Below are 16,320 nucleotides of genomic sequence, written 5' to 3'. Positions count from 1 at the left end.
AAAGGATCAAAGGCTATCTCCATTCTTCAGGGTGCCTATCTTGCAGAAAGAAATGTTAGAATCTTGAATGTTAGATATGATATATTGAATGTTAGAATCGCTTCTGTGGGTCTTTACAGGAACTTCCTGTAGTAGATGAAACCACTTTCTGTGTTACACAACCCATGCTCTTCACTTTTTCACATTCACAACAACAAATGCAGGCTATTACATTAAGTTCAGTTCTTCATTGCTCCAATAACTGAAGTCTGAAGCAGACAATTTTCAGTTACATTTTATTAGGAAGTTTTAATGTTTTCAAAACAAAACTTCAAACACAAATATATATATAAAAAAAAAAAGGTCTTCAAAATTAACAAGTCGTGTGAATTCAATATCTTATTAATATAATTGCAAGGCATTGTGGTTGGGTAAAGTGTGAGTACATTCTTTGTGAGTGTACGAACTGTTTTATCTGGCAGTAGGTTACACTGATTTATACTGAAACATGAGAAGTGGGCTTCTTATTGCTAAGGATGACAAATATATTTCTTATAGTAAAAGAATACAAAAACACAAAAATTACCAGCAAAGTGTTAAGAGTTTCCCAGAGAGAATTGTCTTATGAATAATTGCACTTAGCCTGTAGGATATTAGTAGTATCTAATAGTATTTTCTTTATTCTCTTAAAGTATTTATTATTTCCTTAACATAAAGCCATTCTGTACCCAACACAAAACATTCACTGAATGCAGATTTAAGATAACACAATATTAGATTTTAATTGTGCACCTTTGCTCTCCTCTTTTTACCTATATACCAGAAAGATTTACACAAAATAAAGCACTAAAATACTGTGTTGAATGATCTGTGCAAAACGGGAAGCCCTTATAGAATAATTGATAACCTCATGCAGAAGAGAAAAAAATAAAAATTAAAAAACAGTCTAAGAAGCCCTGAGTCAATAATTTCATTGCAAAGGCGAGGAACATGAGTGCTCTGAGTTTTTCCTGCACTTGGATGAATATCCAAATGAGTCCAGTCTTCACTTAAAGCACATTTTGAAGCAGGCCGCTGTGCAGTTTCTCACACAAAAGCTTTCTACGCATTCCCCTCCTTTCAGCAGACTGTATTTAATACTCAATTTCATTTAAGCTGTCTGGATAGCCTGATGAGAACTGAATTTCTTCCACTTCTAGAATACAGAAAGGGGAAGTGCTGTAAATGCTAGTACTTTTTAATATGTAAGACAAAATGTAATTACTGTGTTGGACTTAAATGGAACCGCCATACAGCTTTTAAAAAGTGCTACAAGATTTTTACTAGACCAAATTCTGAAGAATGGTTCCACGTGTTAGTAAAAATTCTACATGAATAGCAACATGATAATAAATGCAGATCCGTTCAGAGGGGCTTCAAGGAAAGACATACTGCCCGTCTGAGTACAAAAAAACACCATGTGACTTGCTAGATGTCTCGTAAGAAAAGCTTAAACTTACCTAAACAGGGTCCTGCTTGGAAGAGAATATCATCAATAGCTGTGTCACTTCTAATCGACACCCCACGGATTGCTTCAAAAATAATCTGTAAAGATAAGACATAGCTTTTCATGGATACCCCACCTAGAAGGAAGGGCTGAAAGAACAACCCCTCCCCCCAAAAGCCATACTGTCCGGTCAGGGATATAGTGTGTCCTGAAAGCCCTGTTCTTGGAACAACACTTCCATACTGCATTACTGGACTAACTTCCTTGGTCACAGACTTCAGATATGTATTATGCTGAAGGGAACAGATTTGTTCTCAGTTTGGTAGGATACTTCTCTATTACAAACCACCGATTGTTTTTTCTTACCTGGTAGTTTCTACCACTTTCATATTCTATCACTGCCCTTAGCCACGAGATGCTTTGTTCCCCTGTCCTCCTCCACAAAGGAATATCTTCATCATCACCTTCTCTTTTTAGATAAACACTTAATAATCCAGTCCCGGCTCCATACATGTGATAGAAAAATGTCAAGCATTGTTTTCCAGAGGTTCCTCTCAGTGATCTTGAGATTAGGTATGCTCTCTGTCCGTAGACCATGTTGGATGCCTCTATATACATGTAGTACCCTTAAAAAGACACACAATCAAATATTAATAAAGAAGAATACATTCTCCCAACCCGTTCATTAGCGCGATGTGCTCACGACACAAAAACCCATGACTGAAATTTTTGAGAAGGAAAATTACGTGATAAACTATTTGCTGTACCTGTGAATTGCAGTATTTGCAATACTGTAATGGTTGTGTATTGCAGTAATTAAAATGTTTGTGAATGCTAATATAAGAAGACTTATAAAAAAAAAAAAAACAACCATTTTATATCCAGTGAAATATGCAACATCAGAAAGCAATGCAACGTAAGAAAACAAACCATATTCGTTCTGAAACCAGGAATATGCTTGTTTAGGCTAGGTGTAGGAGCCAGTGCTATTAACAAAGCACATGAGCTGAAGTACCTCTTTGAAATCACATACGGCATCAGTAACATTTTCCTTCTGTGATCAAGATGCAAAGACATGAGTGAGTAAAACTGGATGACCTAGAATCCACAAATAAGTGAGAAATTGTCACGAATTCTGATCTTTGGAAAAATTAGCCATTAATTGCTGGCAGACAACTTATTCCCCCTGCCTCTCCGAGATCCATCATTTAGTGATTTCCAACTAAGGAAAGGTCCAAGCTGAGGTGTATCGTAAGACTGAAAAACATCCCCACATCCCACCTGCTGCACGTGGCAGCAGTTTTGTGCTGTGAGAAGTACACCCCACCAGCAGGTGCTGAATCCAGACTTTGCAGCAACCCTTCCTACAGCCCCACTGCTCCCCATTGGTCGCATTGGAGAGGAAATGCTGTCCTGCGACTGCAACTGCAGGACTCGAGATGGACCCCAGCAGGGAGGAGCATCGTGAGGACCAGTGAAGCAGGAGGAAGACTGAGAACAGCAAGGGCAGCCGGCAGATCTATCTCAGGATCCTGAAAGCCCTGTTACCTAAACAAACCCATGCTGAAGTCATCCTCTAGGCAGGGCTGTAGTGCGGTGGTCTGCAGCACTAGAGAGAAAGGGTGAAAAGGATGAGTATCTGCAGTTGCAGATCTGTAAAGAAACGACCATTTGCTGCAGTGTGTTGGACAATTCCCTACGTTATTTATTCCAAACCTCGTGCAAGTGGCTCTGCAAATTTTGATACCACTATGCTTGATAGTTATCTGAGTTAAAAATCAAAACCTACAGCTCACACTATAGCATAGTAGTCTATGTCCTTTAGTTCTAAGGCCTGAATCATGTTAGAAACTGTTGGAAAGACTATATTAGCTCCTCTTTTGTGTGAATTTGAATCCACATATTTCTACAGCACATTTCACTGCAAATGCATGATACAACGAATAAATGTTTATGTTGCTGTAAATATGTTTTCCTGTCACAGGCCAAGCTTAAAAGATTCTCTTGCTTCGCCAGGAGTACAAACTATCCTTCTTCAGTCTCACAATGCTTAGTAAAATATATAAACTGAAAATGGGTCTGAAGTCAGTTTCTGCCTTAGAAATTAAGAAACACATTCTTTTCCTTCTGCAAGAAACTCTTCTAATGTGTTGCTCCTGTAAGGAGATGGATATTGTCTTTGGAAACAGGAGAGCTAGAATATTGGGTATTTGAAAGAGGAAAAATGGTATTACCTAGGGAAAATCCCCAGAAAAAAAAGAAAAAAAAAATGCAAACCTGAATGCTGAATCACTTTACAGAACTGAGTTTCAGTCACCTACAAAAACAATTCATGCATCAACATTTTTACTGTGGTTCATTCTTTTTAGGTTATATTATGCAGAAGAGACTGCAGGTGGTACAGACATGGCCTACACGTGCCTCTCCAAGTATGTCACCCACATTTCAAAACAACCTTCTCAAATAAACTTCAAAGACTAGTAGGAAAAATTCTCCCTTACTTCGAGGTTTGTTATGACACACCTACTTGATGCAGAAAAGCTGGGCAGTGTGGTAACAAAGACTTAAAGAAAATTAGTTCAATTCCTAAATGTGACAGTTTTTCAAATGTTGCATTGGAAAAGTGACAAGAATTTCAAGATTCCCTTCTGAAAATCATTCCACAGCACTAAGGTGTCATTACTGGGAAAATGTTCTTGTTTCATACTTAGACTACATTTTTCATTTGCATCACTTAGCCAACAGAGCTGGGCAGAATGTGCTCAGGTTTGTACGTGAAGCTTCTCATTTTTATTTCAGAACATGGAAGAGGAATTTCAAGCTTTAAAGCTTATCTATGAAGTTACGATTTTTTTCTACCTAGAATCTTCACTGTTTATAACTGACAGTGGAAGTACGTAACTTCTTGGCACTCTGAAATTTCAATACTAACTGAAACATTCCCATCTGCATTCTCAATTCCACATGCAAGACTTTGGCTGTGCAGCCCTAGACATCACAAATCTGTCTCTGTAGTTGATGTCCATACCCTGCTGAGGGTGCAGCTATAACAGAGATTTTGCTAGGAGACAGGAAAGGGACATTTTGCTGAACACACACAACGTCATGTTTTTAGGTAAAGAGATCAGAAATAGGGCACAACTCTTATCAATAAAGCTTGCACAGAGCAAGATTTCAGATGCACAACTGAAATAACTATGCTGGATGTGATTTACACTCAGTCACAGCTGACAGAGTAATAGTAGTTCTTGGTAGCATTTTTAACAGGTCGACTGCTTTAATAGCCCAGATAAAATTTTGAGCAGACCAGGTTGATAGCCACAGTGAGTGAGTCAGCTTGTCTGCCACTGACTTTGCTCCTTGTTGAATGAATATCTTCCCTTGTGGATGAGGGGAAATACAAAGCACCCTAAGTCTTTTGAAGCACACATAAGCATTTGAAGTTCACAAGCCTTAGGGCAGCCTCATCTTACACCAGAGCCACTGGAAGCATTGCTGAGGTCTTCTTCTGCAGGAACACAAGTGCCCAGCATAGTAATGCAATTTGTAATTTGCAAAGGTAATGACGGCTGGGGGGACAGCTTGGATGCAGTTTCCTGTGAGCTCACTCATGCTGATGGGGGCTTCATTCACTTAAGTCCTTCAAAGAGTAAAATGGCACAGTACAAAGAGTGAAGTGGAATGATGGAACAGATTTTTAAGATAAAGGACCTGTGGGACTGCTCCTGTATTACCCAAGTTTTCTTCTAAGTTCAACTAGGAAGGTGCTCATGCAGAAGAGCTGAGGTTTACCTACTTGTTTGCATTTCTGCTTTAGGGAATATTCACATAAGCTAAGGGTTGGAAGACAGCTCTTCTGAAGGGCCAGGAAAGCTACCCTGTGCTTTTTTCTCCCAAAGGAAAGGGCTACTTTGGGACATGAAGAGTGAATTCTCCACTTGGCATGCAGATTAAACATCGCATTCTCAAAAGCACTGGAGGGTCCAAACAAAACCTGTTTACTGCATTTGATCAATAACTGCTCTGAATAAAGAAGTAAAAACTTCCTGTGTTCTAAGTTACCATCTCAAAGTATTTTGATCAGTTCTTAATCTCTGTTCAGAAAGTTCAATGTGAAGCGTAACTCACCTACCCCGGTAGTGTGGTCCCCCTTTGGTCCAGTGTAAGAGGTGGGAGTCGGACCCCGCCTCCTTTGCCAGCTCCCACGACCTCTCTTCTTCTGGGTAAACATACACTCATCTTTTTCAAAAGTACACTCACCAGGAGAGGGTGGCAAGAGATCTATAACGAGATGTTATTGTTTAAAACTGCAAATATATTAGACAGATGTATGGAGAGATGACACAAACAATGTACTGCTTCTGCTGAGATCACTTTTGTTTACATAGCAACAGATTAGACACAAGCCTACAAAGTCAGTTCCAAACTGAAATACAGGATTTAATTTCATTTTCTTCACAGCTCTGGGGAAATTTGTGCCTTAGTCAGGCTTATTAACATCTACTAGCATCCTATAAAACATCTTATACGGTTTATTGTAGCTCTTCCTCCAAAAGGGCTCTACCAGCCTCATTTCCTTCACTCCTTTGGCACTCAGGGCAGTTTAATGAGCTCCAGAACGTGTAACGTGCATTAACAGATTCAGCCACAGAAAGAGGTTTCTGTGATCTGAAATCAACTGCCACACTGAGCCCTGCCGTATTGCCCTGGCATCCGATGCCACCACCACATACAACAAACTGCAGAGCTGCAATTACTAGAGTATTTTCAGGGTTACAGCCCCATTAGATGATGTAGAAGGAAGTACGCCAAGAATTCGAGTTCGTGCCAGCATGATAATAAAGAAGTTTCTGCCAGCTGTTCTGCTACAACTTGAATTTGTGCTTCAAGAGTAGGCACCGTGAGCTGCCTTCCCTCTTGGCAAGGAGGGAGCATTCACACCTCGCATACCAAGGGTGGGTTTTTGCTGCCACCAGTGACAAGTGCCAGCATGACTATGCATCTAAGTATCAGCTCTGCACCTTCAGCTCATTTACAACTTTCTTAGGAGCTACAGAGACATAAAATAGGCAACTGTTGGAAATACTTTAGAAAAAAGCTATGTAGCTTTGTACATGTGACTCGCCCTTCCTCAGTGACGGCACTACCTGCTTGGATGCATGAATCCGATCAGAACAGGTCATAAAATAGTTATTACTGCACGGCAGTATAAATGGCATGGTCATTCTGCCTCATCACCATTTCAAAGGCGTGGCTGTGCTCCAGAAATGCATGGGATTATGCATTGTGCCTGTCTCATCAGAACCGCTTCCAAATTAGGATACAATCGTTGCATTATCAAACCTCAAAAAGCCCCAGAAGAGGGAATGTGAGTGAGTTCAGAGGGGTTACCCTGTGCATATCAGAGGGTAAAGACTCACTCAGAAGCACTGAATTCCTCCCGCTGTGGGTGGAGAGTTGGACTCCTCTTATCTGTGTTCATTACAGAGCTTCAGCTCACATAAGGGACTGTATCTTGGCCTCACACAACTGTATTTCTGGGCAAAAGGAACAATGTTGTGTTTTGAAATTTGCGCTTTTGTGTGTATTTCTGGTCTCCCGGTGCAACTGAAAACTGCTCCCCCTGCCAGTTGGACTGCTTTTTATAAAGAGGTATGCTTTTGAAGGTGTCATCCCTCATATACAGCTGCACTGGAGGCGGTGAAGTTAATTAGGAGTTAACAAAATCTGGTCTTCACTCTATGTATGATACTCCAAAAATCGGATTAATGCAATTCCTACTGAAAAACAAGCACACAAACAACAACAACAAAAACAACAACAGTGAAATGAAGCCAGCTGTAGGAAAAGCTTGGAAAATGATGGCATAAGATATGTTCTTATTAAGAAGGGTATAAAGTAGCAGCTGTTGGACAACAAATATACATGGTCTTACCAGCAGCCTGGCAGCTTCCCAGGCTCAGTGATATATCATCCAGTGCCACAAGTCCACAGTCCCAGAAGCTCTTACACCAACTCACAAAGACAACCTGCAATAATGAAGAAAATTTCACGTATCTCCAACAAAAGCTGGCACTGTTTAAAGGCTGAAAATTTAGCTTTTTTTTTTTTTTTTTTCCAAATGCTGCAATGATTTAATATCGACGGTACAGAAATGATCAGTTAACTTTGATTTGGCACATACCAGTAGCGCATAGATGACTGACTGATGTAAAATACAGTGGATTTTAGATAATTTCATTAAATATAAAGTGCCTTCCCATTTTTATAGTCAAGTGATATATTTCTGTATATGGTTGACATTTTACTAGGAAAGTGAGTATTCTTTAGAGCATGTCAAAGGATGACTCACTAAAGTTGTTTTTTTTTTTATTTTTACATCTCCAACATAACAGCATTAACAGCCTAAGGTCCTCAGCCATCCTGTCCTTATAACCAGCAGGTATTATCCATGGAAAGACAAATTTCAAAGAGTAATGCAGAGTGGTGGACAACAGGGATGGCCCAGACAAACTGCAAAGAACACCAGGAAACGAGGTGAAACTACTGCACAAAATGGGATTCTTCAGAAATGACACAAGGCCACAATATCATAAAGCAGGATGAAAACGCTAAGTATCACTCACAGTGTTTATCTGGGTTTTGTGAAGATTAAGAATGGTATCCAAGATGTTTTATTTGACTACACATTAATTCTGCCATGGAAAATACAAGTCACTCACAGAATGGCAAAGTAAGATGCAGAGAAACCACTAAAACTGTAAGATTCCCGGCTGCCTTTCTCCCAGGGGTAACATAGAGCTGTTCAAATTACACGAGACACAATAAGGTTTATTTTGTGAAAATACTGCTAACAGTTTTCTTTGCCCAAGTACTGCAAACCATCTGTCTGGCCATTGAGGTTATGACCATAATTTGGGTGGAGCTTTTCAGACCAATTCCTTTGTGATGAGGTCTGTGCTAGTGACTGGTGACAGATGAATGTCCCTTCCAATATATTAATATTCTGGAACAACTGTAAACATCTCAGCTACCTTACCTGAGCTTGAATGATGATTGACAGTTTCATGCTGATGGGAACAGACTGTACTTTATGCGTTACCTGATATATCCTCTATTAGCAGGGTTGGTAAACACCTTCAATATAGTAATTATACAGGATTTTTATAGACTGCTTTGCTTAGCCATATTTATTTACCTATCTACATATAAAACAGCCTTTGAAGAGTCTATGAGCTACGCTGCCCTGCACAGACCAATTTTCAAAACCATTTTACATTCAGTGCTACCAACGCCGGTAATGAGGATTATCTGTCCTTCAAAAGGTATGGACTTGTGGACTGCCCAAGCACAGCATGCACAGCTGTTCTGTGTACTGGCCTAGGAGTGGTCGCACATGCTTTGTTGTAGGTCTGCTCTCCCTGTCTTAAGGTTCAATATGGCAAAGACCATTACCTAATTTGTAAGGTCACTTTCAAGAAACAGGCATAATTTGTTAAAAAGCACAGTAGCATCTCGTGGAATAAAGAATACAATAAATAATTACGTCGAGTGGACGTCATTCACCAGACTGTTAATAAATGCATTCTGGTGAACACTGTATTAAACTAAAGACATATTATAGTCCTAAACCCATGGATCTTCAGAAAACCACACATGAAGGGGTGAGGTCAGTCCTCGTTTGTGAAACAACATTTCCGCACTGTGGAATCATGTTCTAACTGATGTTTTCCTATTGACATCATTGGGAGCAGGATCAAGTTCTTTATTCTTAAATTACAATAATTTGTTCCATACAAGGTATGTAATTACCCGTTGGATCCTGCAGAAAGAGCTCCATTTTTAAAGCATCACAACAGTAACTCGCTCTGTCAAAGGCCGCTGAATGTGCACCCTTTGTATAAGGCAATAGTTTGCTTCAGCGACATGTGTGAACTTGCTTGGTTTTGTCATCTCCACCATTAGCATTACTAGTTCTTTGCTTCCGTTTTGTGGTACTGGGTGACATGCTGCCATGAGAAGACGTTATAATTGCGCAGGGGTGGCAAGGAGGAATGAGCGCTTGGGCATGCAGCATTTCCAATATTAGCAACAGCGTTACATGCTAACGTTGTTCATTGTGCACTTGGCTGATCTTGTTGTTATGTTCTCAATTTAGTTTTAAGCAATGATGTAGAAAATATCTTTCTTCACAGATCAGATCTATTCACTCTTCTTTTGTCCTAAATGCCTTTTTTTTTTTTTAATTGTTTTCATCTTTTTCTTAAACGCCTGTTTCAGTGCATGTGAACTTTGCGCCCCAAAATTCTATCAATTCAGATTTCGCTCAGCCACTCACTTTCACCCCACATCATATTTCTGAACCTTACGGTCTTATGGTCTTTACATATACATCTTATGGTCCCTTACATTTGCTCATTTTATATTGGTGGAATACTTCCTAGGTCAGTTCTTCCAAAAATAATCTCTTATGAAGTTATCTCATACCTTGGAGAAGAGAATAAGGGGATCTTTGTGCTCCTCTCATTCCTCTTTTCATAAAAAATGACAACTGAACAATATACTGACTGTTTCAAAATGTAATAAATCTTCTGGACTTGCACGCTATCTTGGAGGATAAATTAAAAACATTATCAAATGCAGGCGGTTATTGCCTGTGTTACTGAGAAAATAAAACACGTTTTCATCTCACATCTTTCTCTTGTACCAGGAAGAAGACATACTCAGGCTATTTGTTTCCATCCAAATCATCGCCTTGATTTCTGGAGGCTGAGGTTGATATTTTGCAGCGCTTAATCAACATTCCTGGCATGCACAACCAAAAGTATCAATGATCAACTCTTTCAACGTATCTTAGACTATATGAGTAAGGAGCAACACCAAACGAGAACAACTGGTAGAATTAGCGAGTTTTCACTTCTTTTATTACATGTTGTTAGGTCATGCCTTAGACAGAGTTAGGGTGAAAGGATTTCCAATCCTTACCTCTCTGCATCTCTACAAGTTGCTGTGAGCCAAATGTATGGATATGAAATGCACCTTCTTTCGGAAGAGAAGGAGTAGGGCATGCAAAAAAAAGTGCAAAGGAGAAAATTGGGAAATTTATAAAAAAGAGGGTTGGAGGGAGCTGGACTGAGAAAAAGACAAAAGGATAAACGATGCTCTCAGATCCCTTCTTCTTTATCCCAAGATAGTAGAACTGTTGCTCAATCAGAAAACCAGACCAGCTGAAATATATATTATTTTAAGAAAAGATAAGCTGGGACAACAGCCAAATCCAGTGTCTGAAAACCAACCTGAGCCTCCGCAGAAAATTAATTTACCTGATTTTATCCTGCTGAACATTCCTATGTTTAAACTACATACTCTTTGTCTGTATAGATACAGAACTCATTCTCTCACTTGGACACTTATTTAGATTCACTCAGAATCCGTGAAATAAGCAATTATAATGATGTTTTGGTTGACTGAGTCAGTTTTTGTGAGGAGCAACTGTTATAGCTTCCTCGGAGTGACACAAAACCCTGCATTATGAAATCCAAAAACAATCTGAGCATCCAAAACAAAAGTGCGACACAAAGAAGCAGTCAAGATGTTTTTACAAAACAGTGAGTCTAACTCTTCAGTCATTTATAGTAATGCACAGCTATATATGCACACCACCAGTCCTGGCAGATGGAATCAGTGCACCGTGCTGACTGCCCCAGGGCTGTTTCATACAAATGTTATCAATGTAGCCCAAATTATTTTTAACTACTTTTTTGATTAAACTAGATTTTAAATGGCTTGTTTCTACTTGGCTTGAACAGTACAGACTCATTTTTCAGCAGCAGAAATATTCTAAGCCAAAGTTAGAATGTCTGCAATCTCCAGTGTCATTTTAAATGAACTGATTTAAAATGGCACTTGCCATGCAAGTTCAGTTTCTTGCCATGTAAATAATATTAGCATCTATCATTTCTCCAGTGGGAAAAATAATAGATCATGAAAATACCTACATACATAATGGAATAGCATTGGTAATAAGCCTGACATTTGAACTGGTATTTTTTAAAACCTTTGTTATGCAAAGGCAAATGGTTTGCAGGAATGAACTGGTGAAAGAGCCACATACACCTGACAGAATAGGCTAAGGCCATGGAGCATTAATGCTACATTTATTTCACGTCTGCTAGAGACTGGACTAACCCTAACCCTGCAAACAGTGCACGTGGGACACTGATATCCTTCACTGTCCGCGAGACTCCTCCTAGATCTCCAGTAATCTCCTATTACAGCTCTATTCTCTTTTCAAAAAAATTGGTTCCTTGGCTCTTTTCTTCTAAGAGGGAAAGAAAGGTTCTCACCTTTAGACTGAAGAATCTTATTGATGGTGTGGCATAGTAATATTACAATACTAGTTACCCAGAACAAAAACTGAGAAAAAAAAAAGGAAAATGTCAGTTAAGTACTCTTTAAACTGTCTGTTTTATCACAGAAGTACTGATCAAGAGTTGTGTTAGAACAGCACTTGAAAAAAACACCTTTATTTGGCACAAGTGAGAGTTTTCAGTGAAGACTAAGATATCAGCCCTCTTCTATCTTATACATAATTGGAAAACTGTGTCCTTCATACTGCTGAGCTAGCCATAGCAATCTAGGAGTTTATGGCATCCTGCATTAGTCATTTACCTATGATTCTGATGGACAAATAGAAGACACAAACTTATTAGCAGCAAAGAGAAATCCAAGAATTAATTAATTTCATCAATACAGATTAAGACTACTACTCATTTCATGAGCATTGCCACAGGTGAAAAGAGAGAACAAAGGTGCAAAGACCCTCATATCATGGCACAGGAAGGCAGAGAGTTGATAATGGATGTTTAAGGAAAACCGTAGAAGAAATGAATCAACCATAAGGCCATTTGTACCTAGCTAACATATGTTCAGCTCCTAGATATCTAAAGCATTTGCTGAATTGGAGCTCATACTTGTACCACTGCGTGTACTGGTCTCTGCAAAGTCCATTTTCCATGAATTTTCCCAATTCCTTTTAAAATGTGTTCTTGGCCTTCAAAGTATCTTGTGGCAAAGGATTTCAATGCCTAGTGATTCCCTAAAAGTCCTCTTCCTTTCACTAGTTTTAAAACACATAACTATTGAAGTGCAACACTCATTCATATGATTCACATTCTCACAACTGCAACTAAGATTGGTTATGGACGGTGGGTGAAAATGAACAGGTGAACTCAAGGAAAGAGAATGAGAAAAAAACAGAGAAGAAAAGCAGACTAAAAGAATAAAAGCCCAAGAAGCACTGCCACAACTAGCTCTGGGCAAACAGAGTAGGCTATTATGACGCCAACTATCTTCTCAAGGATTCACTATTCATTTTTTAACTCTTTCAAACTCTATAGCAGTGTTTTAACACTACAAGAAGTTGCATGAATGAATAAACAACATGAGATGTTCGCTTTATAAAACTAGGGCACCAGAAAGGTGAATCAGATCTAGCAGAAATGAACAGAACTAAAGTAAGCAGATCAACCTGCACTCAAAACTTCATTTTAATACAGACTTCTAGACTTCGTTCTTAGTTGCTTAAAAGGGAGATCTTTCTATGGCTGTGTATGAACACACACACACACACACACACACACACACACACACAAGACTAAAATTTTAATTCACGTTACATGATGCATGCAAATATCTCCACGCTGTGCATGGCTTGTGTGAATTTGTCTTTCAGTTAGTACTGACCTTCCCCTGCCATGTATTAGCCTGGAAAATCAGTTTCAGTTCATTCAATCAGATCAAAAGATTCTAAAAATTTCAGAGTCAGACTTTTATGCTGCCTTAATGATATTTATATGACAAGGCACGGCAAGTTTCATTTAATTTAACAACTGTTAGGAAGATCTTCTGTCTCACATTTATTTTTTGGGTATTATAGAGTACAAAAACACTTGTTATGCGAAGGATCATGGGTGTGTAAACTAACTCAAACACAGAGCATCTTAGATACAAACGAATTGGGATTTTAAACATCTTGCCTTCTCACCAGTTTTATATAACATATGTATTTGCACTATGTTCGCATATATGTATGCATATATGTAATGTACGTATAAACATTTATTACTTGCTATGTTGGATCATACCCACCTAACTTTTTCAACGTGGTATTTTGAAAGCGTAATACAAGTCTGTTGGCCAGCATCAAGCTTCCTGCTCACAGAACTCAAGCCAACACTCTGTGCCAGACTGCAGTTAGCTAATTCCAAAAGAACTTGCAAAAAAACATTACACAAACCAAAAGATGAAAATCTGAGCCATTTTACTGGCCTGATGCAAAAACAAAACAAAACAAAACAAATCCCACATAATTAAAGCACATCAGATTGATTTTAAAGCTTTGTTTTCAAAGTCTTGGGTGTAATATTCATATTAGGAAGAAAGATGAAGGACATACATGTTCAAGTATTTTCTGGCTTTACAAGCATCAGGACTTCTTTGCCAAAGTAACATAACTGCTACCTCAGTGACCTCACTAGCCACTAAAGAGCAGCCAGGAGACTGTTTACTGTTTCCACAGTCACTGAGCCAATCTACAAGTTGCACCCAGTAACCAAGCACTTGACCAGCTAAACTACTGAGCATGCCTACACCTTCTTAGGTCTAGACTTGATGCACCTCAGAAAACAATGTGATAGTCACACGAACCACTACATCTCCCAGAGAAAAGGTGGGAGCTCCATCTTATTTTAATCCCACCTCACCCCACTGAAAGATTTTCCCTTGTTATTAACAGTCCCAAGACGCAATGATTTCAGCTCAGATTTTCCATTCTGGGTGCTTGCTTCAGGCTTGTTTTGGAAGATTCAAGCCAAAACACTTCCATCATTTCCAAGAATAAGGCTAGGAAAAAAGGCATTATTTTGCCCCTATTTCAAAAATTCTTTGGCTTGGGCACTACTAGACATTGGAGCAGGAGGATGAAAAGTGTAAGGGTTTGGTCTGTGTGCCAGAATTCTGTTTTCTTTCAATTTGTTACTTTAAATTAAATTAAATTAAATTAAAAAGCAAAAAAACCCTAGAATTTATAAGAACTTGGACAGGCAGGGCAAAGAGAGTGGGACATGGACAGGATTTGAGGCTAAGAAATGGAACAGGTTGAGGGGCCAGACAAGTTGGAAAATGTGAGTGGGGGTTGCCGCCTCCCAGACAGGACTGAAAACACGAAGATGTATCTGTGAGATACCAAAGGACATGAGTTAAGGTTGGAGGAAACAGGACAAGAGATGTTAAGTTCACTGAGCAGATACGGGTCTCATGTGTGACATTTCACTCTCCAGAGCCAGAACTGTAATCCCTGAGTTGCTGGTTCACACTACTCCTTGTAGCCAGGCAAAATGTGCTCTGACGCATCTCTGCCACAGGCCTACAATGAGGATGGCAAGTGACTATTTCCTGTCAGCTGTTTCTTTAGGTCCTCATTATACACGCATTAGGTTGGTTTTCTGGGCTGTGAGGGCATATTGCTGACTCACATCCAGTTTGCCATCCACCAGTACCCCAAGTTCTTTTTGGCAGGGCTGTGCTTTTGCTCCGTTTCTTGTACTGATAGTGGGTGTTGCCACAACCAACTTGCAAGACCTTGCATGAAGCTCTGCTGAATCTCATGAGGTTCACCTAGGCCCAATCCTTGATCCTGCCTAGGTCTCTCTGAATGGCATCCTATCCCTCAAGCATGTCAACTGTACCACACAGACTGGTGTCATCTGCAAACTTGATGATGATGCACTCAATTCCACTGTCAGTATCATTGATGAAAATATTAAAATGTATTAGCCTCAGTACTGACCCCTGATGGATGCCATTTGTCAATGATCTCCATCCAGACACTGAGCCCTTGACCACTATCCTCTGGGTACAGTTGTGCAACCTGTTCCTTATCCACCAAACAAGCCACCTACAAAATCCATATCTTCATATCTTTCCAATTTGGAGAAAAGGATGTTATGGGGGACTGTGCCAAAGGCATTACTTAAGTCCGAATGGATGACATCAGTGGCTCTTCCCTTGTTCACTGATGCAGGGTTATGCTATCATAAAAAGCCACAAAGTTGGTCAGGCAGCACTTGCTCTTGGTGAAGCCATGCTGATTGTCCCATATCGCCACCCTGTTTCACATGCTTAGCATAGCTTCCAGGAGGATCTGTTCCATAATCCAGCAGGATAATAGGCTTCAGACTAAGCTAAGGCTTAATTCCCCAAAATACGTAGTTATTTTACTAAGAGGCATCCAAATTCTGAAATGCTGAAAACTAGAGTTCTCTGAAGCCCCATAAATCTCACCTTTTGTAATATCTAAATAATGAAACCTTTACAGAAACATTCTGCAGCTTGTTTTTGTGGTAAAGAAGGCTTTCTCATCAAAAGACCTGAAGAACCTGATGCAGTTTTTTGAGAATTGCCGGAGGCCAAAGTATTCCACTGCTGCAGAGTATGGTGTTTCTTCTCTTCTGCAAACCTTTGGTCCCAGAAGCAGAGCGGATATTCCTTTGACTTCATTCTTCTCACCTGTACTGCTCTCCCCATCTATTACTGTCTCCAGGCAGTCTAGTAGCTACAGACATTAAAGCTTCAATTCAAAGAAAGGTTTAAAAGCTTTCCATCCCAGGCAAGCTTCTTCTCTAGTATTTTAGATACTTTTATTTCTAGGAAAACATAAAAATAGTTCTTCATAAATCCAGATTGGAAAAGATTTTCCCTGTAGATGTCATGTGCTAAAAAAACCTGCCACCTCCAAGGCTATAAACCATGTGTTAACAGTCATGTTCAGCTGTCATCACTACTCATACATGGTG

At 39.5% G+C, this 16,320-nt stretch overlaps 1 protein-coding gene across 5 annotated transcripts in view; it reads right to left on the bottom strand.

The window, feature by feature from the left end:
- Positions 1-261: 261 nt before the first annotated feature.
- Positions 262-16,320, bottom strand: part of MAMDC2 (MAM domain containing 2) — a 65,684-nt gene continuing 49,625 nt past the window's right edge. For 3 of the 5 annotated variants that reach the window (XM_046905668.1, XM_003643015.5, XM_046905667.1), the window contains 5 exons: positions 7,401-7,494; positions 5,594-5,746; positions 1,832-2,091; positions 1,479-1,563; positions 262-1,174 (listed from right to left, as the gene is read on the bottom strand). In XM_046905668.1, coding sequence (XP_046761624.1) covers positions 1,113-1,174; positions 1,479-1,563; positions 1,832-2,091; positions 5,594-5,746; positions 7,401-7,494 — 654 coding nt within the window. In that variant the 3' untranslated portion in view covers positions 262-1,112. Of the gene's footprint in view, positions 1,175-1,478; positions 1,564-1,831; positions 2,092-2,480; positions 3,783-5,593; positions 5,747-7,400; positions 7,495-16,320 lie in introns of those variants that run through there. The other 2 variants (XR_005842805.2, XM_040655998.2) reach the window with 2 other exon arrangements.

Source organism: Gallus gallus, chromosome Z, assembly GCF_016699485.2.
Source record: "Gallus gallus isolate bGalGal1 chromosome Z, bGalGal1.mat.broiler.GRCg7b, whole genome shotgun sequence".
Lineage (NCBI taxonomy): Eukaryota > Metazoa > Chordata > Aves > Galliformes > Phasianidae > Gallus > Gallus gallus.
Note: the sequence above shows the minus strand (reverse complement) of the source record. Positions and strands in the feature narration are given on the sequence as shown.